We start from the raw sequence: 26893 nt of genomic DNA on the forward strand, positions 1-26893 counted from the left end.
ATGTGATCCAGAGACAGGAAGTGAGCACATGCTGTTGGAAAAATGGTACCAATAGATTTGCTTGACACAAGGTTGTCAAAAACCTTCAATTTGTAGATATCACAGTGCCTTCAAAGAGCAGTAAAGCAAAGTACAATAAAACAAGGTATGCCTGTATATTTTTAGGGAGTATCATATAAAATGGTCACCCACAGCATGTATTCCTATCAGTGTCAGGTTCAAGTCAAGGGTTTTTCTTGTCAACACTATGTAACATTATTATGGAAGTGTTGGTGACAGTTATTAAACAAGAAAATGAAATAATGGAATTATTGAGGGCTGTAGAGTGCTAAACAGCACTCTGAATTAATGGAATTATTGAGGGCTATAGAGTGCTAAAGAGCACTCTGTAGCTGTGCTAAACAGCACAGCTCCTTAGCTTGGCTATAAAAACCTTTTTAGCCTTATCTTTCATCGTACCACCACCACCATCAGCTGGGACTAGGTGTCATGGTATCAGTTTCTCTCAAAGCAGTGGTTTTCAGACATGGATGGTGTATGTATTAATATTACTTTTAAAGAAAAAAAATTATTGTGCAGCCTGATTTCTGTACAGTTAAGTATGATTACTTTATAGTCTTTACATAATATAAGGAATTTACAAATTGAGTTGAAACAAGACCACAGAACAAAATAAAAATTAACATTAGTGTAACAGATGGTATTTTGCTGGCACTAGATTGCTATGGGTCTCATTCTATATTTAATCTGTTTTTGTATTTTTGCTTCAATAACATTCCACTGGTTTTTGTATTTCTAAAATTAACTCAGACCTTCAGGAGATGTGCCTTTACTCTTTGGTCCTTCATTTGATACAAACACAATTGTAAACCCATTTGAAACATTTAGAAATCAGTAAGTCAAAATTAAAGTTACTTTACCACACGAATTATCAGACCTGTAGTGTGAGTGCGGTGGCTCATGCCTGTAATCTCAGCACTTTGGAAGCCTGAGGCAGGCAGATCGCAAGGTCTGGAGTTCAAGACCAACGTGGTGAAACCCCGTCTCTACTAAAAATACAAAAATTAGCTGGGCCTGGTGGTGCATGCCTGTAATACCAGCTCCTCTGGAGGCTAAGGCAGGAAATTACTTGAACCGGGACCCAGGAGGCAGAGGTTGCAGTGGGCTGAGATGACGCCACTGCACTCCAGCCTGGGCTACAGAGGGAGACTCTGTCTCAAAACAAACAAACAAAAAAAGCGTAGTGTGCTAATGCTAATGCACATTGTGTTTTTGCAGGATATGAATATAGAATATGTGTGATTTCTGGAGTTTGCTACAATTTGTTAATGAATATTCTAAGGCAAATCCATCACATACTTTCAATTGCAATAAAATATGTATTTTTTTCTAAATCTTATGTGTCCTTGCATTCATTTTTCCCACTTTCTGGTTTTTCCCCTTTGTAAAGGTCTCTCTCTCTCTCTCTCTCTAAGGTACCTACTGTCAACAACGGGAAGTGGAGGCCATTACTGAAGGTGTAGAGGAAGATGAAGGATTTTGCTGTTGTGAACCTGGCCATATTCCTCACATGCTTTCATTTAATGCTGCATTTAGCCAGCGATGGCTAGCTTGGGAAGTGATAGTCACAAAGTACATTCTGGAGGGTTATAGCATCACTGATAATAGTGCTGCTTCTATGCTTCAAGTCTTTGATCTTCGGAAAGTACTCACCACTTACTATGTCAAGGTAGGAGTATGTGCCTACTTAGATCTTCAGATAATCAGAGTTTCTTCTTGGGAATGACATATATAAGTATATATATATGTATATACTTTTTTTTAACGTATGCTTTACTTCCAAGTACTTATTTAGATTCTCGAGGATCCAGAATACTCCATAAAAATAAACCTACTAACGTCTTGCTTTCTCTTTGTTTACTGGAATTCATTCTATTCATTCATTAATAATAATAGCTAGACATTTGTAGCTTGTGTTTTAGCTTGTGCTAAGGAATATGTACACACAAATACGCATACACACGTGTATCTCACTTAATACTGTAAAGAAGTATTTCCCTATTTTACAAATAAACAACTTAAGGATCAGAAGTTAACTTGTCCAAGATCCTCTAACAAGTAGAGTTTGGGGCTTAAAAGCCAGGCTTGTCTGACTCTTGAGCCCTTGCCCTTGACCACTGCTTTGCACTGCTTTCATTCAACAAACTGAATAAAAGTATTGCAGAATTCAAGAGGTCCCCAAGACCACCCTCACTTCTGACATCGGCTGTAATTTTGGGGTCCCCAAGACCACTCATAGGGTAAGTTGCTAGAAACACCCACGGAACTCAGCAAAGTTGTCATACCCACATTACACTCATGTTACTACAGTAGAAGGACACAGATTAAAATCAGCCAAAGGAAGAGGTACATAGGATATTGTCCAGAGACAGCGAATCAAGGAGCTTCCAGTTGTCCTCTCACAGTAGAGTTGTGCAGATGCCTGTTTTTCCCAGCAGTGAAGCATGGCTGTACTCACGGGCTGTTGTCCACCAAGGAAGCTTGCTCGAGCTTGGTGTCCTGTCATGTAGGCATGGTTGACCATCCACATGGCCAACGTAAGTCTCCAGGACGTCCAGAGGTCATGCTGATACTGTGTGGCTCTAGGTCCCCAGCTGAACAAAGACTCTTTAACGGGAAGGGCATCCCAAGGCTTAGAGGTTACCCCCTAGAACCTAAGGGTAAAGGCCAAACCCCTCGTTGGGCAAGGTTAATCCTTTACTGCACAAGATACTCTTATTTTTGCTAAAGAGTTTACAGAAATACAGTATGGTTGTCACTTAGGGGCTTCCAGGTGAAGCCAGTATTTTTAAGAAGGAAATGTGTGCTAAGCTTTAATAACCAACATCTGAATTTTTCACATCGTTTTTTCTTTTCTTCTCTTTTTTTTTTTTTTTTTTTTTTTGAGACAGAGTTTCATTCTGTTGCCCAGGCTGGAGTACAGTGGCATGATCGTAGCTCACTGCAGCCTTGACCTCCAGGGCTCAAGCAATACACCCACCTTAACCTCCTGAGTAACTGGGACTACAGGTGCATGCCACCACACCCAGCTAATTTTTTATTTTTTTGTAGAGATGAGGTTTCACTGTGTTGCCCAGGCTCTCAAACTCTGGGCTCAAGCAGTTCTCCCACATTGGCCTCCCAAAGTGCTGGGGTTATAGGCGTGAGCCGCCATCCCCAGCCTGAAATTTTCATATCTTATGTTGTTACCTCTCCTCACGACCTTATTTGCTGATTGGGATGAACATTGAGCCTTCCATTTTATGTTTGGCTTAACCTAACCTCAGGAAGCTAGAGATTGATTTCACAATATTTTTTACTTGTATGTGCGTGTGGCATTTTCTATCTCTAGTTCTAAATATATATCTCTATAACTTGGCCTAGGACCACCAGATAGCCTTAATAACTCTCTATGAGAAATTATTCAAAATAAATGCAGCACAGTAAAGTTTTTTTACCTCTTTTGAAATATCCTAAGTTCAAAATCTGTAAAATCCATAGATTAGGGCCAGGCGCAGTGGCTGATACCTGTAATCCCAGCACTTAGGGAGGCAAAGGCAGGTGGATCACGAGGTCAGGAGTTCAAGACCAACCTGGCCAACATGGTGAAAACCCATCTCTACTAAAAATACAAAAATTTATCTGGGTGTGGTGGCAGGCATCTGTAGTCCCAGCTGAGGCATGAGAGTTGCTTGAACCCAGGAGATAGAGGTTGCAGTGAGCCGAGATTATGCCGTCGCACTCTAGCATGGGCGACAGAGTAAGGCTCTGTCTCTAAATAAATAAATAATAAAATAAAATAAATATAATTGTTTTGAAGTTGCTTTGTTGAATTTATGGTTGTGATTTTAAAGTATTAGATGTTTTTTCATCCAGTAAGGCCTGAGGTATATTATTATAGTATTCTTAAAATATATATGTAGAATATTGAGGGGGAATAAAATACTTTTTAGTCAGACTAAAAAGTGTTTTACTATTTATCATTATAAATAATTGGAATTTATTTCATTGAGTAATCTGAGTTAATTGAAATTGTAATTTAATCTGAATTCTTTTTTTTGTCTTGTTCATGTTAGGGTATCATTTATTATGTTACGACCTCGTCTAAGCTAGAGGAGTGGCTAGCTAATGAGACAATGCAGGAAGGACTTCGTCTGTGTGCTGATCGCAATTATGTCGATGTGGACCCGACCTTTAATCCAAACATTGATGAAGACTATGACCACCGACTGGCAGGCATATCTAGGGAGAGTTTCTGTGTGATTTACCTCAACTGGATAGAGTACTGCTCTTCCCGAAGAGCAAAGGTAGAGTTTATTTCATTTACAACTCTTTGAATCCAGGTTTTTCCAAAGATGCAAAGAATGTCCCTGTTAGTTCTTACGAGGTCAGTTTTTCAAGACCTTCCTCTTTCTGATCTTCTGGTTAAGATAACCTAACTGGTTCATTATGGTTGGGCCAAACCAGCTCTGCCAAAACAGGTTAAAGGAAGTGGCCTCCCTCTTTCTTTCATTTGCAGTGTCCCAGTCTCACTGTCCAGGTAGCACCTCCTTCATCCTGGGCATGTACAGGCATGCACATACATTCACATTCCATGCATTACCCTCCAAAATCTAGTCCTTAAGAAATTCTACCTCTGTCTGCCACACTTAAGGATAATTAAATGTCTTTGTCCCAAATACAAAGTCTAGACCAGTGCTGGCTAATGGACTTTCTGCAGTGTTGGAAATATGCTGTCACTGCCACATGTGGCTGTGAAACACATGAAATGTGGCTAGTACAACTGAAAAGCCGAATTGTAAATTTTATTTAATTTTAACTGATTTAAATTTAGGAGCCCATATAGCTAGTGACTACCATATTGGACAGTGTGCATCTAGACCATTGATTTTCAAATGTTAATGTGAGTAAAAAAGACATAGGAACTTGTAAAAATGCAGATTCCTGGGCCCCACCTGCAAGACTCTGATCTAGGTCTAGGCTGGGGATCACCCTAGGTGATTTTAATTCTGGTGGTTCCCAATCCACACATTAGGATAACATGTCTTATCCTAAAAGTAAGATGAGTTAGGGACTTCAGCAACTACAGCTTTCTTCTAGGTCTCATGATTTTTGTGGTAGTATCACACCCCTGGTCAGACTCCATGTAACAGAATTGCAGTGCCAAGGCCTGTGATTACAAAGCTAATTCCTACCACCACTGCTGCTTTTTAAGCAAAAGCCTTGTGTAGTTGAACCACCAGTGTCGTATGTACAGATGTACCTGCTATCATGGAGCAGTGTGAGCTACCTTGACAACTGGTGCCTTCGTCATGGTCTAGGAGGTGCATACCGACCATCTTCACATTTAGCACTTGGTTTAGTCCTTCCTTTGCCACCACTTAGAGTAAGACAGCCATCATATCAGCCTCTTTTTACTCCATCAATAAGAACAGGAGCATCTTGTACTTCCTTTCTGAGCAGTGGCCTTTGAGCTTTTATAGTAGATGTGCAGTATATACTGAGCAGAGTAGTATATCTTAAAAGAAGGGATAGTGAGTTGGATAAAATAACCTCACAAAAGGTTCAGAAGACCAGCAGACAGTGGCTAGAAGTAGAGGACCTCAAAGCTAAACTTCTTTCTTCCAAACATATAATTAATAGTTTTATTTTTTCATAAATAAAATACACTTAAAATACTTTGCGTACTGTTCTCAAATCCTTGAACTGACTTTTGTTGGGGAGAGTAATGGGAACAGTCATGTTATTCTATATCTCTTCTTTGGCTTAGATGATATTGGCTATTTTGTTATGAGTTAATCATGATGTTTTGGGCTAGGAGTTCACAGTCTACCCACTCAGGAACAGGGTTCCATCCTACCTTAAGGACCTTTCTCTTAGAGATTATTGCTGAAGTCATGAACATGGCTCAAGGAAGTCCTCCTGATTGGTAATAAATCATATATTCAAAAGGTTTACCTCTAAACTTGGGTATCCCCAGTCTCATCAGGTAGCTTATTTCACTAATCCTGGTCTGTTTTGTTTTCTACTCTTACAATCTGTTTAGAAAAAAATTATCAGTTGTATTTTTCCAGCTATATAGTCTTCCCATCTGCTCTAGTTTCTCTTTTAAGTTGAACAAGATTATCTTCATCTCCTTAAGATCTTGCATGCTATTCCCTGAATCAACATTCCCAGAATAACCTTTTCCTGGGGACATTAATCAGGCCAGACTTGCTGACTCCAAACTGTAGTGCCCTCATCTGAATGTTTAAAAGCTGCCTCAGACCCTTCTTCCATAGTTTCCTTTCAAGATAGTGTAAGATTGATCCTGAACTAACTGCATTAAAATTACCTTCAATGGGAAAATGAAAAGATTCATCTCAGTTTCTTTCTCCTACTTTTCAAATGATAAGTATTTCTTTCACTTTGTTGTTAGTATTAGCAAGAATTCTTGGTGAGAATTTCTAATGCAATTTAGGGACTAGGGCACACGCCTTCTCCAACAGTAACAAAATAGTGCTACCAGGCTTGAACTAATTTTTTTCTTTCAGCAAATTAAAGATGTTGCTATACTGTCTTCTGGCTTGCATTGTTTCTGATGAGAAGTCTGCTGTCATTCTTTTCTTTGTTCCTCTGAAAAAAATGGTAGGTACAATATAATATCTTTTTTCACTGGCTGCTTTTAAGATTTTCTCTTTATTACTGGTTTTAAGCAATTTAAATATGATGTGCCTTAGTGTAGTTTTCTCATGTTTCTTTTTTTATTATTATACTTTAAGTTCTGGGATACATGTGCAGAACTTGCAGGTTTGTGGCATGGGTATACACATGCCATGGTGGCTTGCTGTACCCATCAACCTGTCATCTACATGAGGTATTTCTCCTAAGCTATCCCTCCCATAGCCCCTCACACCCCGACAGGCCCCGGTGTGTGATGTTCCCCTCCCTGTGTCCATGTGTTCTCATTGTTCAACTCCCACTTATGAGTGAGAACATGCAGTGTTTGGTTTTCTGTCCCTGTGTTAGTTTGCTAAGAATGATGGTTTCCAGCTTCATCCATGTCCCTGCAAAGGACATGAACTCATCCTTTTTTATGGCTGCATAGTATTCCATGTTGTATATGTGTCACATTTTATCTAGTCTATCACTGATGGGCATTTGGATTGGTTCCAAGTCTTTGCTATTGTGAACAGTGCTGCAATAAATATACATGTGCATGTGTCTTTATAGTAGAATGATTTATAATCCTTTGTGTGTATACCCAAAATGGGATTGCTGGGTCAAATGGCATTTCTGGTTCTAGATCCTTGGGGAATCGCCACTCTATCTTCCACAATGGTTGAACTAATTTACACTCCTACCAACAGTGTAAAAGCATTCCTATTTCTTCACATCCTCTCCAGCACCTGACTTTTTAATGATCGCCTGACTTTGTAACTTTTTTTTGTTTCCTGACTTTTTAATGATCGCCATTCTAATGGGAGTGAGATGGTATCTCATTGTGGTTTTGATTTGCATTTCTCTAATGACCATTGATGATGAACTTTTTTTCATATGTTTGTTAGCCACATAAATGTCTTCTTTTGAGAAGTGTCTGTTCATATCCTTCACCCACTTTTGGATGGGGTTTTTTTTTCTTGTAAATTTAAATTACTTGTAGATTCTAGATATTAGCCCTTTGTCAGATGGGTAGATGGCAGAAATTTTCTCCCATTCTGTAGGTTGCCTGTTCACTCTGATAATAGTTTCTTTTGCTATACAGAAGCTCTTTAGTTTAATTAGATCCCATTTGTCAATTTTGGCTTTTGTTGCCATTGCTTTTGGTGTTTTAGTCATGAAGTCTTTGCCTATGCCTATGTCCTGAATGGTATTGCCTAGGTTTTCTTCTAGGGTTTTTATGGTTTTAGGTCTTACATTTAAGTCTTTAATCTGTCTTGAGTTAATTTTTGTATAAGGTGTAAGGAAGGGGTCCAGTTTCAGTTTCTGCATATGGCTAGCCAGTTTTCCCAACACCATTTATTAAATAGGGAATCCTTTCCCCATTGTCTTGTTTTTGTCAGGTTTGTCAAAGATCAGATGGTTGTAGATGAGTGGCATTATTTCTGAGGCCTCTGTTCTGTTCCATTGATCTATATATCTGTTTTGGTACAAGTACCATGCTGTTTTGATTACTGTAGCCTTGTAGTAGAGTTTGAAGTTAGGTAATGTGATGCCTCCAGCTTTATTCTTTTTGCTTAGGATTGTCTTGGCTATGCGGGCTCTTTTTTGATTCTATAGGAAATTTAAAGTAGTTTTTTCTAATTCTTAGAAGCAAGTCCGTGGTAGCTTGATGGGGATAGCATTGAATCTGTAAATTACTTTGGGCAGTATGGCCATTTTCACAATATTGATTCTTCCTATCCATGAGCATGGAATGTTTTTCCATTTGTTTGTGTCCTCTCTTATTTCCTTAGCAGTGGTTTGTAGTTCTCCTTGAAGAGGTCGTTCACATCCTTGTAAGCTGTATTCCTAGGTATTTTATTCTCTTTGTAGCAATTGTGAATGGAAGTTCATTCATGATTTGGCCCTCTGTCTGTTATTGCTGTATAGGAATGCTTGTGATTTTTGCACATTGATTTTGTATCTTGAGACTTTGCTGAAGTTGCTCATCAGCTTAAGGAGATTTTGGGCTGAGACAATGGGGTTTTCTGAATATACAGTCATGTCATCTGGAAACAGAGACAATTTGACTTCCTCTCTTCCTATTTAAATACCCTTTATTTCTTTCTCTTGGCTGATTGCCCTGTCTAGAACTTCCAATACTGTGTTGAGTAGGAGTGGTGGGAGAGGACATCCTTGTCTTGTGCCGGTTTTCAAAGGGAATGCTTCCAGTTTTTGCTCATTCAGTATGATATTAGCTGTGGGTTTGTCATAAATGGCTCTTATTATTTTGAGATAGGTTCCATCAGTACCTAGTTTATGGAGAGTTTTTAGCATGAAGGGCTGTTGAATTTTATTGAAGGCCTTTTCTGCATCTATTGAAATAATCATGTGGTTTTTGTCATTGGTTCTGTTTATGTGATGGATTACGTTTATTGATTTGCATATGTTGAACCAGCCTTGCATCCCAGGGATGAAGCCAACTTGATTATGGTGGATAAGGTTTTTGATGTGCTGCTGGATTCTGTCTGCCAGTATCTTATTGAGGATTTTCTCATTGATGTTCATCAGGTATATTGGCCTGAAATTTTCTTTTTTTGTTGTGTCTCTGCCAGGTTTTGGTATCAAGATGATGCTGGTCTCATAAAATGATTAGGGAGGAGTCCCTCTTTTTTTATTGTTTGGAATAGTTTCAGAAGGAATGGTACCAGCTCTTCTTCGTACCTCTGGTAGAATTCAGCTGTCAGTCTGTCTGGTCCTGGGCTTTTTTTGGTTGGTAGGCTATTAATTACTGCCTCAATTTCAGAACTTGTTATTGATCTATTCAGGGATTCGACTTCTTCTTGGTTTATACTTGGGAGGGTGTGTGTGTCCAGAAATCTATCCATTTCTTCTAGACCTAGTTTATTTGCGTAGATGTGTTTATAGTATTCTCTGATGGTAGTTTGTATTTCTGTGGGATCAGTGGTGATATCCCCTTTATCATTTTTATTGTGTCTATTTGATTCTTCTCTCTTTTCTTCTTTATTAATCTAACTAGCAGTCTATCTATTTGTCGATCTTTTCAAAAAACCAGCTCCTGGATTCATTTTTTGAAGGGTTTTGTTGTATCTCTATCTCCTTCAGTTCTGCTCTGATCTTAGTTATTTCTTGTCTTCTGCTACCTTTTGAATTTGTTTGCTCTTGCTTTTCTAGTTCTTTTAATTGCGATGTTAGGGTGTTGATTTTAGATCTTTCCCACTTTTTTTCTGTGGGCATTTAGTGCTATAAATTTCTCTCTAAACACTGTTTTAGCTGTGTCTCAGAGATTCTGGTATGTTGTGTCTTTGTTCTCATTGGTTTCAAAGCACTTATTTATTTCTGCCTTGATTTCATTATTTACCCAATAGTCATTCAGGGGCAGGTTTTTCAGTTTCCATGTAGTTGTGCGGTTTTGAGTGATTTTCTTAACCCTGAGTTCTAATTTGATTGCACTGTGGTCTGAGAGACCGTTTGTTTTGATTTCTGTTCTCTTGCATTTGCTGAGGAGTGTTTTACTTCCAATTATGTGGTCAGTTTTAGAATAAGTGCAATGTGGTGCTGAGAAGAATGTATATTCTGTTGATTTGGGGTGGAGAGTTCTGTAGACGTCTATTAGGTCTGCTTGGTCCAAAGCGGAGTTCAAGTCCTGAATATCCTTGTTAATTTTCTGTCTGGCTGATCTAATATTGACAGTGGGGTGTTAAAATCTCCCACTATTATTGTGTGGGAGTCTGAGTCTCTTTGTAGGTCTCTAAGGACTTGCTTCATGAATCTGGGTGCTCCTGTATTGGGTGCATATATATTTAGGATAGTTGGCTCTTCTCGCTACATTGATCCCTTTACCATAGCTTTTCTTTGTCTTTTTTGATCTTTGTTGGTTTAAAGTCTGTTTTATCAGAGACTAGGATTGCAACCCCTGCTTTTTTTTTTGCTTTCCATTCACTTGGTAAATATTTCTCCATCTCTTTATTTTGAGCCTGTGTGTGTCTTTACACATGAGATGGATCTCCTGAATACAGCACACCGATGAGTCTTGGCTCTATCCAATTTGCCAGTGTGTGTCTTTTAATTGGGGCATTTAGCCTGCTTACATTTAAGGTTAATATTGTTATATGTGAATTTGATCCTATCATTATGATGTTAGCTGGTTATTTTGCCCATTAGTTGATGCAGTTTCTTCATAGTGTCAGTGGTCTTTACAATTTGGTAAATTTACAGTACCAGTGGTACTGGTTTTTCCTTTCCATATTTAGTGCTTCCTTCAGGAGCTCTTGTAAGGGAGGCATGGTGGTGACAAAAATCTCTCAGCATTTGCTTGTCTGTAAAGGATTTTATTACTCCTTAGCTTATGAAGCTTAGTTTGGCTGGATATGCAATTCTGGGTTGAAAATTCTTTTCTTTAAGAATGTTCAATACTGGCCCCCACTCTCTTCTGGCTTGTGCGGTTTCTGCAGAGAGATCTGCTGTTAGTCTGATGGGCTTCCCTTTGTGGGTAATCCGACCTTTCTCTCTGGCTGCCCTTAACATTTTTTCCTTCATTTCAACCTTGGTGAATCTGACGATTATGTGTCTTGGGGTTGCTCTTCTCGAGGAGTACCTTTGTGGTGTTCTCTGTATTTCCTGAATCTGAATGTTGGCCTGTCTTGCTAGGCTGGGGAAGTTCTAGGTAATAATCCTGAAGAATGTTTCCAAGTTGATTCCATTCTCTGCATCACTTTCAGGTACACCAATCAAATGTAGGTTTGGTCTTTTCACATAGTCCCATATTTCTTGGAGGCTTTGTTCGTTCCTTTTCATTCTTTTTTCTCTCATCTTGTCTTCATGCTTTATTTCATTAAGTTGATCTTCAGTCTCTGATATCCTTTCTCCTGCTTGATCGATTCGGCTATTGATACTTTTATATGCTTCACAAAGTTCTCATGCTGTTTTTCAGCCCCATCAGGTCATTTATGTTCTTCTCTAAACTGGTTATTCTAGTTAGCGATTCCTCTGACCTTTTTTCAAGGTTCTTAGCTTCCTTGCATTGGGTTAGAACATGCTCCGTTAGCTTGGAGGAGTTTGTTATTACCCATGTTCTGAAGCCTACTTCTGTCAATTTGTCAAACTCATTCTCCATCCGGTTTTGTTCCCTTGCTGGCGAGGAGTTGTGATCCTTTGGAGGAGAAAAGGCATTCTGGTTTTTGGAATTTTCGGCCTTTTTGCACTGGTTTTTCCTCATCTTCGTGGATTTATCTACCTTTGGTCTTTGATGCTGGTGACCTTCGGATGGGGTTTCTGTGTGGACATCCTTTTGGTTGATGATGATGCTATTCCTTTCTGTTTGTTAGTTTTCCTTCTAACAGGCCCCTCTGCTGCAGGTCTGCTGGAATTTGCTGGAGGTCCACTTCAGACCTTGTTTGCCTGGGTATCACCAGTGGAGGCTGCAGAACAGCAAAGATTGCTGCCTGTTCCTTTCTCTGGAAGCTTCGTCCCAGAGGGGCACCCGGCAGGTGCCAGTCAGAGCTCTCCTGTATGAGGTGTCTGTCGACCCCTGCCCAGGAGGCGTCTCCCAGTCAGGATGCACAGGGGTCAGGGACCCACTTGAGGAGGCAGTCTGTCCCTTAGCAGAGCTCAAGTGCTGTGCTGGGAGATCCGCTGCTCTCTTCAGAGCCAGCAGGCAGCAACATTTAAGTCTGCTGAAGCTGTGCCCACAGCCACCCCTTCCCCCAGGTGCTCTGTCCCAGGGAGATGGGAGTTTTATCTATAAGCCGCTGACTGGGGCTGCTGCCTTTCAGAGATGCCCTGCCCAGAGAGGAGGAATCTAGAGAGGCAGTCTGGCTACAGTGGCTTTGCTGAGCTGTGGTGGGCTCTGCCTGGTTCGAACTTCCTGGCAGCTTTGCTTACACTGTGAGGGGAAAACCGCCTACTGAAGCCTTAGTAATGGCAGATGCCCCTTCCCCCACCAAGCTTGAGCATCCCAGGTCAACTTCAGACTGCTGTGCTGGCAGCAAGAATTTCAAGCCAGTAGATCTTAGCTTGCTGGGCTCCGTAGGGGTGGGATCCACTGAGCTAGACCACTTGGCTCCCTGGCTTCAGCCCCCTTTCCAGGGGAGTGAACAGTTCTGTCTCGCTGGCGCTCCAGGCGCCACTGGGATATGAAAACTCTGGCAGTTAGCTCGGTGTCTGCCCAAATGGCTGCCCAGTTTTGTGCTTGAAACCCAGGGCCCTGGTGGTGTAGGCACGCGAGGGAATCTCTTGGTCTGTGGGTTGTGAAGACCATGGGAAAAGCATAGTATCTGGGCCAGAATGCACTGTTCCTCACGGCACGGTCCATCACAGCTTCCCTTGGCTAGGGGAGCAAGTTCCCCGACCTCTTGCGCTTCCCAAGTGAGGCAACACCCCACCCTGCTTCGGCTTGCCCTCTGTGGGCTGCACCTACTGTCTAACCAGTCCCAATGCGATGAGCTGGGTACTTCAGTTGGAAATGCAGAAATCACCTGCTTTCTGCCTTGATGTTGCTGGGAGCTGTAGACCGGAGCTGTTCATGTTCGGCCATCTTGCCAGCCACCTGTTTCTTGTTCTTGAAGTTCATTGAGATTCTTGAATCTGTAAGTACATAATTTTTTTCAGATTTGGAAACTTTTCATGATTTTCAAAAATCTATTAAAGACATGCTTTATTAATACAAACACAGACAAACTATAAAGGACTAAGAAATATAAATATCTGTGTCATAAGCAAACATTCAGGATCGACAGAATGATCAAAGGAGACTGCATCAAATTGGATTCCTATGGTGGAGGGGGGACCCCAGCTGTAACAGCTTTTCCAGTTCTCTCTCCCATCCAGAACCATGAGAGGCACGCCATTCGAGGGGAGGTATGCAATCTGATGCTCCTCAGACAGGTCAAAATTCTCAAAGTCCATAGGATTAAAAAGTCTATAGGATTAAAAGGGCAGCATTTTTCTACTTCTGGATAGGTGTCATCGAGGCAGGAATAGAGGTGGTTTTAGCTTTAACAGTCTTCTCAGTCATAAGGCCCAGACCCCAGCTTCAGCCCATCCTTAGGAGCCACACAGGTGCCTGGTTCTCTGTTTTCCTTATCAATAAGGATCAGAGTAGTTATTCTGGATTACTCCAAGACTCTCCTTCCACCATTATTAAAAATAGTTTTTTCTGTTTTCCTCTACGCCTTTTGCAGGAACTCCAATTATATTTGTATTAGGCTGCTTGATTGTCCTACAGCTCCCTGACGCCCTGTTCATTTATTTTCAGTCTTTTTTCTCTCTGTATTTCATTTTGCATAGTTTCTCTTGCTAAGTTTTTGAGATCATTTATCTTTTCTTCTGAATTAATATACCAGTAATCCCATTCAGTATATTTTTTATCTCAGACATTGCTTCATTTTGTGTCTCTAGAAGTTTGATTTGGGTCTTTTCTACAAATCTTCCATGTCTCATTCAACATGCTCAGTCATTCCTCTGCCTTCTTGAGCTTATGGAATATAGTTAAAATAGTTGTTTTAATATCCTTGTGGGTTAAGCCTAACATCAGTGTCAGTTGTGGGTCAGTTTTGATTGAGTGGTTAATTGATTGTTATTATGGGTCCTATTTTCCTGCTACTTGCATGCCTGTCAATTTTTTATTAGATGCCAGTCCTTATGAATTTTACTCTGAAGGGTGCTGGATATTTCTGTATTCCTGTAAATAATTCTTGAACTTTGTTTTGTGACACAGTTAAATTCTTTGGGGACAGTTTGATCCTTTCAGGGCTTGCTTTGGAGGGACCAGAGCAGCTTGTTAGTCTGGGGCTAATTCTTCCCCATGACCAAGACAATGCCATCCTGAGTGTTCTAGCCAGTCCCAAGGTTTTTCGCTGTTCCTTTGTATTCCATTCGGATGATTCTTTTCTCAGCCTAGGGTCCTCTTTGCGTGTGTGCTGTTGCCGTAGATCTCCGAGTTCCCTCGCCTCCCTCTCTCAGTAGCTCTCTCTAGCACTCTGCCCTGTGAGCTCCAGCTGGCTCAGAGGCCTCTGTCTCAATTTGTGCTCCCCTTTCTTGTGCTGTGGTCTGGAAACTCTCTAGGTAATAAGCTCAGTCAGTTGTAGGGCTACCTCATTTGTTTCCTGTCTCTCAGGGACCGGTGTCCAGTGTCTGAAAACTGTTGTGTCATGTATTCTGCCCAGTCTTTGGCTGTTTCAGCTAGGGGGGTAAATATGGTCTCTATTGAATCATCTTGGCTGAGGTAAATCTGAATTAAAAAAAAAAAATTTCTCATCACAGAAACAATACATTTTTAGTCTAGAAAGTTGACAGGGGAAGGGAGGTAGAGAAAAAGAAAAAAAGAATGAAGATCACCCGTCATTTTATCACCCGTTGTAACTACCTTTAGTATTTTTTCTTTATACAACTTCAAGTCTACACCCACTCTCTTTTATTTTTCTTTTGTATTTCTTTAAACTAGTGCTCTCATACTCTTTATTTACTGTTTTGTAACCTGGACCCAAATTTTTTTTCAAAATGCCTACTTGATGAAACTAGAGTACGTGCTGTAAGAGGTAATATGTCTTTAGAAACAATCTGATTGGCAAGCAACTAGGATATCTCTAACACAGTCGCCATTAACTAAATTATCAATTAATGATAATTAACCTATCAATAGTAAGTTAATATCTTAGACTGTTCCCCTATTGTATTTATAAGTTAATGGTTTATAAAGCCAAAAATAAATACCATTGGCAAAGTTAGAATAATTAAGCTAATTATTAGCCTGTATCATTGATTCTTCACCTTCAGCATGTATTAGAATCACCTGGAGAGTGATTGCTTGACCCCACCTCCAGAATTTGATTTCAGAGATCTGGAGTGGCCAGAGATTTGCATTTCTAACAAGTTTCCAGGTGATGTTGATACTGCTGGTCTTAGGACTATACTTTGAGAAGCACTGCCCTGGATTATTTTTTGGTAACTGAGATGCTACCAAGATTTTCTTTAGTATTACATAAGGTAATCAGTGATTATTATTTGGGCTTTCTTAGAGGGAGAAACAGAGGAGACTTAGCAGCTTCTTTCAATTGTAAGGCATGTAATTGTTAAAAAATAAAAAGGTTGAGGGGAAACAATATTTTATGAATATCAACTTGATTTTCACTATGTTTATAGTCACTAATAGGCTAACTCACCTGCCACTGATAGCCTGCTTGTCAAGTTATGGTCAAAAATAAGTAGTTAAGAAAAAAAAAAAGAAGTAAGTAGCTAATAGATAGAAATATTGTATTTTCAAGAGAGGGTAATATCAGTAATCTCAGTAAGTACTTTAAAATCTTTAGCTAAAATCCTAATATTTTATAATAGAGTCAGTTTTTTTTGTTTTATTTTGTTCCGTTATTATGAAATTTTAGATTTTATTTAAGGATTCCAAAGAAACTCCCCATACACATTCATGCTTCATTTCATACAGTTTTATTAAGTTGATTTTGAGGAGATAGAAATTATGTACTCTTTGAATTCTTTATCATTTCGCTATATTATTTAGATTTATGATTTGTTAAATACTTACATACCTTTCTGATAACTAATGTTTTTTGTTTTTTTAAAGCCTGTGGATGTGGACAAAGATTCATCCCTAGTGACTCTCTGTTATGGACTCTGTGTTCTGGGACGGAGAGCTTTGGGGACTGCATCCCATCATATGTCCAGGTAAAGAAGGCATTTCTGTTCTGAGGAAGAGAGCATGGGAAGCTGTATAACCTAAATCTAAAATCATTTTTCATGGACGCATGTATTCTATGCAATTTATTGTAAAGTCTTTTTAGGTTTTTTATTTCTATACATCATCTTCTTGAACATAGGTGAGCTGTCCTAACTGGTTAACAGAAGTGGTTTTAAAAATTCACACGTGTGGGTAGCCACTGATAATGAGAATATAATGAATTTAAGACATTTTAAAATACAACCACCCCATGAATTTTGATTGGCCTCCTCCTGTTTACATCTATTTTTCTAATAAATTCATTTTCCATATTTCCTTGCAGTCTTTGTCCAGGGTATTTATACTTCTAATATAGTAATATATTAGATTTGGGGACTCTAAATCTAAACTGAATTTCCTAACATATACATCCAAATGAATCAGAATTAAGAAATACCACATATTTTGAATTTTTTTCTGTGATAACTACATGTTTTCCGTTAAGCTTTTCTTAGTTTATTTTAACTTATAGGCTCTTTGCCTGTTGTTTATTTTCATGGACTCACTATTACAGTGGTTTATAAATAAGGGTCCCAGGTCGGACAGGCCCTGTCTCTTGTGATTCTGGTTCAGGGTTCTGACATTAGTTCCTGGAATCTGTATTTTCAAAACACTCCCAGGTGATTCTGATGCACACGCAGATGTAAGAATCAGTGTCATGGAAGACCTTTGTCAAAACATGTGAACTTTTATCTCCAATCTTAACAGTAATTTAGAGTCATTCCTCTATGGATTGCATGCCCTATTTAAAGGAGATTTCCGTATTTCTTCAATTCGAGACGAATGGATCTTTGCTGACATGGAATTGCTAAGAAAAGTAGTAGTCCCTGGGATCCGTATGTCCATTAAACTTCATCAGGTAAGAAGATGAGATTTTTCTAATTCATTACTGGTGTTTACTGATCCTTCTTCACATGATTTCAGTATTAGTCCATTCTCACGCTGCTGTAAGGAATACCCGAGACTGGGTAATTTATAAAGGAAAGAGGTTTAATTGACTCACAGTTCCACAGGGGTGGGGAGGCCTCAGGAAACTTACAGTCATGGCTGAAGGGGAGGCAAACACATCCTTCTTCATATGGTGGCAACAAGGAGAAGTGCCAAGCAAAAGGGGGAGAACCCCTTATAAAGCCATCAGATCTCATGAGAACTCACTCGCTATCATGAGAACAGCAGCATGGGGGTAACTGCTCCCATGATTCAATTACCTCCCACCGGTTCCCTTCCAGGACACGTGGGGATTATGGGAACTATAATTCAAGATGAGATTTGGGTGAGGACACAACCACACCATATGAGCTTCCAAGTTATGTTTCTTAGGAACCTTTTGAGAAATATTCTGATCTGAATAAAAGAAAAATGTGACTTCATGACAAGATATATTAAATCTTTAAAACCTGAACCTATGTTTCTAATAGTAAATTTGAATATTAACATTAGAGAGTGACTGATACAGGCATGAAATGTGAAGAAAAAGAAAAATTATTTACAGGCTGTAAGTAAAGGTCCTTGGCCCCCATAATACTTATTTTGACTTCATATTATTGCAATTCCTGCCTATTCCCTGTATGAATATTAGCCAACTCTAAATATAGTGTGGTAACACTTCAGGAATGTTACAAGTGCTGCTGTTACTGAATGATGAATTTCATTCCATGTGTTACATAGAATAATAGGTGGTTAGGACAGACTTAGTCTTAGCTAAATATCTTAGTAGGGTAATAACATTAAAGTGAGGCCCCACAATGCATTTCTAAAGCCCTAGATGATTGCAAGAATATATTGTGAAATTAAGTACTGGCACTTGTTCCTCCATTCCACTGGACAGTAGTTATCAGATCTGATGATAGAGACCCTGTGATAAGACTCATTAAAGTGTATCTGCAGTGCTCAAATCTAATTGAATCTTTTGCCCCCAAATAAAAGGTGACTTACTCTTCAAGTCATTATAGTATAATCTAAAGTGTGGGAATTAAGTTAAAAACCTCACATTCTTTAGGAACATGACTAATAAAGGACACATTATTTGAAAATCTCTGTGAAAAATGGAATACTATTTGAGGATGGTGCCCTGGGGAAGTATTAATTTGGGATCAAATAGAATTGTCCATCTTCAGACTAGTTTTAGAGTTTTGAGACAAAATTCAGTGCATTTCAAAAAAAGGTAATTCTTCAGATTAAAATGTTTTTAAAACTTAGACATTTCTGGAAAGGTACCAACTATGTATCTGCTTTATAAGAAATACTCTCTTTCATATAGCATAATTTTCTAAAAGCTTCTGACAAACTTCTTCAATTAATTCTAAATGTTATCACAGATATTTTATCTCAGCTTGTCCGAGACGAAACTGAGCACAGAATTAAAGCCTCTGATGCCTTGGGTGCCTGCCCCTAGTCTCTCCTTACAGGACTTTCTTGCCTGTTGCTGCCAGGTCTCTTTCCTTAAATATTCCTTTGGCTGTGGCATTATTGCCGATATCAGTGATTCTTTACTTTATATTCTGGCCCAACACACTTGGATATAGCACACTCCCATCATTAGCCTGGACTGACAACATTTTTAAACAGGGAGGTGAGAATGTAGAATTGGAACCAAGAAGCCATGGAGGGCTGAGGGGAGGAGAGGAAGTGGAGAATGTAATGCAACCTGGAGAAGTTCCTTAATTCTGATATACCTTCTAGGAGGGTGGAGATTGACCTGTAAAGTCACAAACAACAGCCATATATTGATCGTCACTTTGAGCAAGACATTAGGTTGTCTATGAGGATCTCTCAGGCAGGAAAATCTAGATGTGTAAATCAGTACTCATCATTGCCAAAGTTCATGTGCTCATGAAAATCCATAAAAGTGAACAATAGGTTTATATACTAAAAGAAAGGATATATGCATCTACCTTACAACCCAACAATTCTACTTCTAGATGTTTACACAACAGAATTAAAGTACAATTGATTCTTGAACAACACAGGTTTGAACTGCATAGCTACATTTATACACAGATTTTTTCAGTAAATATATTGGAAACTTTTTTGGAAATTTGCAACAATTTGAAAAAGGTGAACTACAAAGCCTAGAAATACCAATAAAATAAGACAAACTTAGGTATGTCATGAATGCATAAAATATACACAGATACTAGTTTATTTTATTATTTGCTACCATAAAACACACAGAAATCTATTATAAAAAGTTAAAATTTATCAAAACTTACAAAAACACAGACTATACATGGCAACATCTGCAGTTGAAAGAAATGTAAACAAACAAAGATGCAGTATTAAATCATAACTACATAAAGTCAACTGTGGTACATATTAATATTATATACTACAGTAATTTCGTAGTCACTTTCTGTTGCTATTGCAGTGAGCTCAAATGTTGGGAGTATGCTTAAAACGCCGTGTGGCACTGATCATCTCTGTGTGAGCAGTTCGCCTTTCCAGTAAATTGTGTATTTCAATAAAAAGTGATCTCTTGCAGTTCTTGTGTATTTCTTATTGTGTTTAGTGCAGTACCATAAACCTTAAATAACACCATGGGACCCATACAAAGTGCCACTAGTGATGCTGAAAGGGCCCCACGAAACAGAGAAAAGTCATGACATTAAAAGGAAAGGTTGAGTTGCTTGATATGTGCCGCAGATTGAGGTCTGCAACTGTGGTTGCCCACCATTCCGAGATAAGTGAATCCATCTTAAGGACAAGTGTGGAAAAAAAGAAAATTCGTGAAGCTTCCACTGTTACTATACCAGCAGGTGGAAAACCTTGCGCATTTTACAAAATACCTTTTCATCTCATGTTGAAAATAATAGCTTTTATGTTGGATGCAGGATTGCTGTAAGAAAGGCATACCTATGAACACTAATGTTATTCAAGAAAAAGCGACATCATTATATGGCAGCTTAAAGCATAAGGAAGGTGAAGGACTTAAAGCTGGAGAATTTAATGCCAGCAAAGGATGGCTTGATAATTTTAGAAAGAGCTTTGGCTTTAAAAATGTCAAGATAACAGGAGAAGCAGCTTCTGCCAACCAAAAGGCAGCAGACAAGTTCCCAGATGCCATTAAGAAAATCATTGAGGAAAAAGGATATCTGCCTGAACAGATCTTTAATGCAGGTGAAAGTGCTCTATTCTGCAGCGGGGGTTGGGGGTGGGGAAGCCACAAAGGACATTTTTTTAGTAAGGAAGAGCACCAAGCACCAAAATTTAAGGCAGGGATGGGTAAGCTAAGTTTACTGTTTTGTGCAAATGCAGAGAGGGGTTTATGATCGGGACTGTCTTTACCTATAAAGCCGCTGACCCCTAAGCCTTGAGGGGAAAAGATAAACATCAACTGCTATTTTGATTGTACAACAAGGCCTAGACAAAGAGAACTCTTCCTGGTTTGGTTCCACCAATGCTTTGTCCCTGAAGTCAGGAAGTACCTTGCCAGTAAAGGACCGTCTTTTAAAGTTCTTTTGATATTGGACAATGCCTGTGGCCACCCAGAACTTCATGAGTTCAACACTGAAGGCGTGGAGGTGGTCTGCTTGCCTCCAGATAACATCTCTAATTCAGCCTCCAGATCAGGGTACGATAAAGACCTTTAAGACTCATTACACATGGTACTCAATGGAAAGGATTGTCAGTGCTATGGAAGAGAACCCTGATAGAACATCATGAAAGTCTAGAAAGATTACACCATTGAAGATGCCCTTGTTGTTACAGAAAAAGCCGTGAAAGCCATCAAATACAAAATAATAAATTTCTGCTGGAGAAAACTCCAGATGTTGCACATGACTTCACAGGATTTATGACAGAGCTAATCAAGGAAATCATGAGATTGTGGATATGGCAAAAAAAAAAAAAAAGGGGGGGGGATGAAGGATTACAAGGTGTGGCTCTTGGACAAATTCAAGAGGTATTAAGCACCACACTAGAAGTATTAACAGAAGATAACTTGATGGAGATGAGTGCTTCCAAACCAGCGCCAGATGATGAGGAAGACAAGGAAGCAGTGCCAGAAAACAAGTTGACTTTACACAGTCTGGCAGAGTGATTCGGATTATTCAAGACTGATTTTGACTTCTTTTACAGTATGGACCCTTCTGTGATATGGGCACTAAAGCATAAGGTAGAATAAGAATTGGTACTATATGGAAACATTCTTAAAGAAATGAAAAAGGAAAAATGTCAGAAAAGTACAATGTTTTTTGGTAAAGTTAAACCAAGTGTGCCTGCTTCTCTTCCCTCTCCTTCCACCTCCTCCACCTCTGAGACTGCAAGACCAACCCCTCCTCTTCCTCCTCCTCAGTCTGTTCCAAATGTGAGATGACAAAGATGAAGACCTTTATGATGATCCACTTCTACTTAATGAACAGTAAATATATTTTCTCTTCCTTATGATTTTCTTAATAACATTTTCTTTTCTCTAGCTTACATTATTTTAAGAATACAGTATATAATATGTATAAAATACAAAATATGTGTTAATTGACTATGTTATTAGTAAGGCTTCTAGTCAACAGTAAGGTATTTGTAGTTAACATTTTTGGGGGAGTCAAAGGTTATTCATGGATTTTAGAGTGCATAGGGATAGGCACCCCAACCCCTGCATTGTTCCAGGGTCAACTCCATATGTCTACACAAAGACTTAAACACAAATGTTTACAGTGTTTTTATTGATAATAACCTCCAACTGGAAACTACTCAGATGTCCGTTAGCAGACAGGCGTACAAATTATGGTATATCCACACAACAGAATATTACTCAGCAATAAAAAGAAACTGATAACAAACAGTAGATCAGTGGTTACTTGAAGTTTAGAGAGTAAATGCCAGAGGCAGGAAGGAACTTTTTGAGGTGATGGAAATGCTCTATATCTAGATTGCAGTAGTGGTTACCTGGGTATGCACATTTGTCAAGATGCATCTAACTGTACACTTAAAATGGGTGCATTTTGTTGTAAATCATATTTCAAACTTGACTTTTAAGAAGATTCTGTTTCCAGAGAGCTGAAAATATAAAATTTCTATTAACCTTTGCCTTTCAGACATAGTCTTTGATGATGTACTTTTAGTACTTCATAGGTGTTTTTGAACTTTTTTCTTTATAGATCTTTCCCCACCCCCTCCAACCTTATGGATTACATGTGCTTACTTTTTGGTAATTAAAACTGTTATGTTGGACGTGATGCCTCACGCCTGTAATCCCAGCACCGTTGGGAGGCCAAGGTAGGAGGATCTCTAGAGTCCAGGAGTTTGAGACCTGCCTGGTCAACATAGTGGGACTGCGTCTCTGCGAAAAAGAAACAGAAATATTAGCCAGGCAAGGTATCGCATGCCTTTAGTCCCAGCTACTTGGGAAGCTGAGACGGGAGATAATTTGAGTCCAAGAGTTTGAGGTTACAGTGAGCTATGATTGCATCACTGCACTCCAGCCTGAGCGGCAGACCAAGACCTTGTCTCTAAAAAAAACCCCAATGAGAAACTGTTATGATCTGTGCAGTATTTACTATTGCATATTGTCCTACATGTACACAGTACTTTCATATGCATTAGATCACCACGACCCAGAAAGTTATTTTAATCCCAATTTTGTAGAAGATTAACCAAAACTCAGATGAAGCAAATTGCTTTTTTCATCTGTTCTCTTTCTGGTCCTCTATTTAATTGCTTTTGTAAAATATCTTTCCTCCTTATTTATTTTCCTTTATTAGTACTCTTTGAGGATTACATAGTTATTAGAACTAAAATAAACCAATCAAAATCCAAATGAGTTTACATATGATATGTGCTGAAAATTTTACAGTCTGTGATATCCTTGAGGAAGGAATAATTTCATATTAATTTTTATGTTCTCCTTGTTTGGTACAGTGGACTGTAAATGTTTATTTAATGAATGAGTTTCATTGTTCTAAAAAAATAGTGTATCCTGTGCATCTGCTTGTAACATCTCAAGTATATTTCTAAAATTCTTTTGAAAACTTTTACCAGTAAAACTGATAACATCTCTTGAATATTCTTAAAAATTAAACATTGCTCAATAATAAACATCTTTCCATCACTCCACATTATTGTACAGTATCCCCAAAAACCAATCGTTGCCAGTAATTTGATATCTCTTTTGTGATTTCTTCTAAGCACATACATTTTCATCTATATGTGTGATATGCTCCTTTTTAAAAATGTAATTTTGCTATATGAATTAATTGTAACATGCTATTTTTTTTCATTTAATATGACATGGACATCTTTCCAAATCACCACATACAGAGGCACCTCACAGTTTTCAATGTATGTAGAACTTTACATATTTATTCAACCATTTTAAAGCCCAGTGAAAAGAGATATTTAAACAAGATGAAACATTTTCCACTTTGGGCATGCCTGATAATTTCCAGCTTTTTGTTCATTTTCTTAAGAATATGATTATTGGCCAGGCGTAGTAGCTTGTGCCTGTAATCCCAGCACTTTGGGAGGCTGAGGCAGGAGGATCGCTTGAGCTCAGGTGTTTGAGGTCACCCTGGGCAACATAGCAAGACCCTGTCTCTACAAAAAATTTTTTAGAAAATTAGATGGGCCGGGTGCAGTGGCTCACGCCTATAATCCCAACACTTTGGGAGGCTGAGATGGGCGGATCATGAGGTCAGGAGATCGCGACCATCCTGGCCAGCAAGGTGAAACCTGATCTCTACTAAAAATACAACAATTAGCTGGGCATGGCAGTGTGTGCCTGTAATCCCAGCTACTTGGGAGGCTGAGGCAGGAGAATCGCTTGAACTTGGGAGGCAGAGGTTGCAGTGAGCTGAGATTGCGCCACTGAACTCCAGCCTGGAGACAGAGCTAGACTCCTTCTCAAAAGAAAAAAAAAATGAGCTGGGCATGGGGGCGTGTGCCTGTACTTAGGAGGCTAAGGTGAGAGGATTGCTTGAGCAAAGGAGGTCAAGGTTGCAGTGAGCTATAATCACACCACTGCACTCCAGCTTGGGTGACAAAGTGAGATCCTGTCTCAAAAATTAAAAGGTAGAAAAATAAATTATTATGCTTGTATCTGGACTTTTATTTTTCACTCAAGTAATTGTAAAAATACTACTCTACAAAGATGGCATTCCTTTCCTAATAGAACTATTTACTAAAAGATAGCACATCATATGGCATCTGGCTCTCTGCTTGTATAGGAAAATGTGAACGCAGTATTTAAAAGAAAAATTAGGAGAGTTGGTGTATGATATACAGAAGTTAAGAACTGCTTATCAGTATATTATGAATGCTATCTTAGATCAAGTGGTCTAGAAACAGGTTAGAGTCCAAGATTCTTGTGAATTAATCAATTGAGGGTTGCACTCAAGAAATGTTGTAAAGAAGTGTTAGAAGGCGGATGGAAAAAGGGAAGTAGCTCAGTAAAATGTGTTTTAGCTGAATTCTAGCCTTAGCTGGGTTCTAGAAGAAGCTGTGGAGTTAGCAATATCTCCAAAAGTTATGCTATATACTTCCTTACTTCTCACCCCATACAGAGAAGGATGTACCTCCCCCCTCCTCCCCACCCTGCACCGGCATCTCCTACCCAGGCAGCTCCATTAGCTAAAGGCAATTCCTAGAAGAGAGGAACCTTCTAAGAATTATCCTAATTTGCTTAGGATAATGGCCTCTATCCACAGCCATATTGCTGCAAAAGGAAGTGACTTAACTCTTTTTTATGGCTGCGTAGTATTCCATGGTGTATACGTACCTCATTTCCTTTATCCAATTTACCATTGATGGGCACCTAGATTGATTCTGCATCTTTGCTATTGTGGATAGTGTTGCAATGAACGTAAGAATGTATGTGTATTTTTGGTAGAACAATTTATTTTCTTTTGGATTTATACCTAGTAATGGGATTGCTAAGTCAAATGGTAGTTCTGTTTCTTTGAGAAATCTCCAACTGCTTTCCACAGTGACTGAACTAACTTGCATTTCAACAGTGTATAAGCATTCCCTTTTCTCCTCAGCTTTGCCAGCATCTCTTGTTTTTTGACTTTTTAATAATAGTAATTCTGACTGGTGTGAGATGGTGGTTCTGATTTGGATTTCTTTGATGATTCGTGTTGTTGAGCATTTTTTCACACTTGTTTGCTCCTTGTATGTCTTATTTTGAGGAGCATCTGTTCTTATCTTTTGCCCACTTTTTAATGGGGTTGTTTTTTGCTTATTGAATTAAGTTATAGATTCTGGGTACTAGACCTTTGTTGGATGCATAGTTTGTGAATAGTTTCTCCCATCCTGTAGGTTGTCAGTTTACTCTGTTGACAACTTCTTTTCCTGTGTAGAAGCTCTTCAGTTTAATTAGGTCTCACTTGTCAGTTTTTGGTTTTGTTGCAATTGCTTTTAGGACTTAGTCATAAATTATTTCCCAAGGCTGATGTCCAACATGGTGTTTCCTAGATTTTCTTCTAGGATTCTTATATTTTAAGGTCTTACATTTAAATCTTTTTTTTTTTTTTTTTTTTTTTTTTTTTGAGACGGAGTCTCGCTGTGTCGCCCAGGCTGGAGTGCAGTGGCGCGATCTCGGCTCACTGCAAGCTCCGCCTCCCGGGTTCACACCATTCTCCTGCCTCAGCCTCCCGAGTAGCTGGGACTACAGGCGCCCGCTACCACGCCCGGCTAATTTTTTGTATTTTTAGTAGAGACGGGGTTTCACCGTGTTAGCCAGGATGGTCTCGATCTCCTGACCTCGTGATCCACCTGCCTCGGCCTCCCAAAGTGCTGGGATTACAGGCGTGAGCCACCGCGCCCGGCCTACATTTAAATCTTTAATCCATTCCATCTTGAGTTAATATTTGTATATGGTGAAAGATAGGAGTCTGGTTTCATTCTTCTGCGTATGGCTAGCCAGCTACCCTAGCACCATTTATTGAATAGGGAGTCCTTTCTCCATTGCGTATTTTTTGACAAGTTTGTTGAAGCTCAGATGGCTGTAGGTGTACAGCTTTATTTCTGGGTTCTTCATTCTGTTCCATTGGTCTGTGTGTCTGTCTTTTACCAGTACCGTGCTATTTTGGTCACTGTAGCCTTATAATTTGAAGTCAGGTAATGTGATTCCTCTGGCTTTGTTCTTTTTACTTATAATTGTTTTGGCTGTTCAGGCTCTTTTTTTGCTTCCATAAAATTTTAGGAGTTTTTTCTAATTCTGTGAAAAAATACATTGGTAGCTTGATAGGAATGGCATCGAAGCTGTAGATTGCCTTGGGCAGTATGGCTGTTTTAACAGTATTGATTCATCCAGTCCATAAGCATGGAATGTTTTTCCATTTGTGTCATGTCTGATTTCCTTCAGCAGTGTTTTGTAGTTCTCTTTGTAGAGATCTTTGGCCTCCTTGGTTAGATGTATTCGTGTGTGTGTGTGTGTGTGTGTGTGTGTGTGTGTGTGTGTGAGAGAGAGAGAGAGAGAACATTGTAGATGGGATTGCATTATTGATTTGGTTTTCGGCTTGAATATTATTGGTTAATAGAAATGCTACT

At 39.1% G+C, this 26893-nt stretch overlaps 1 protein-coding gene and 1 pseudogene across 10 annotated transcripts in view; one reads left to right on the forward strand and one right to left on the reverse strand.

Annotated features, from left to right (window-relative positions):
- Positions 1–26893, forward strand: part of PCNX1 (pecanex 1) — a 209014-nt gene that overhangs the window by 165407 nt on the left and 16714 nt on the right. For 9 of the 10 annotated variants that reach the window (XM_034937738.3, XM_034937744.3, XM_034937741.3 and 6 more), the window contains 4 exons: positions 1476–1729; positions 4116–4346; positions 16259–16359; positions 17120–17270. In XM_034937738.3, coding sequence (XP_034793629.1) covers positions 1476–1729; positions 4116–4346; positions 16259–16359; positions 17120–17270 — 737 coding nt within the window. Of the gene's footprint in view, positions 1–1475; positions 1730–4115; positions 4347–16258; positions 16360–17119; positions 17271–22506; positions 22625–26893 lie in introns of all 10 variants that reach the window. The other variant, XR_010109817.1, reaches the window with a different exon arrangement.
- On the reverse strand, positions 13392–14833 carry LOC112437001 (securin-like; annotated as a pseudogene).

The sequence above is a fragment of the Pan paniscus genome, chromosome 15 (genome assembly GCF_029289425.2).
Source record: "Pan paniscus chromosome 15, NHGRI_mPanPan1-v2.0_pri, whole genome shotgun sequence".
Taxonomy (NCBI): Eukaryota; Metazoa; Chordata; class Mammalia; order Primates; family Hominidae; genus Pan; species Pan paniscus.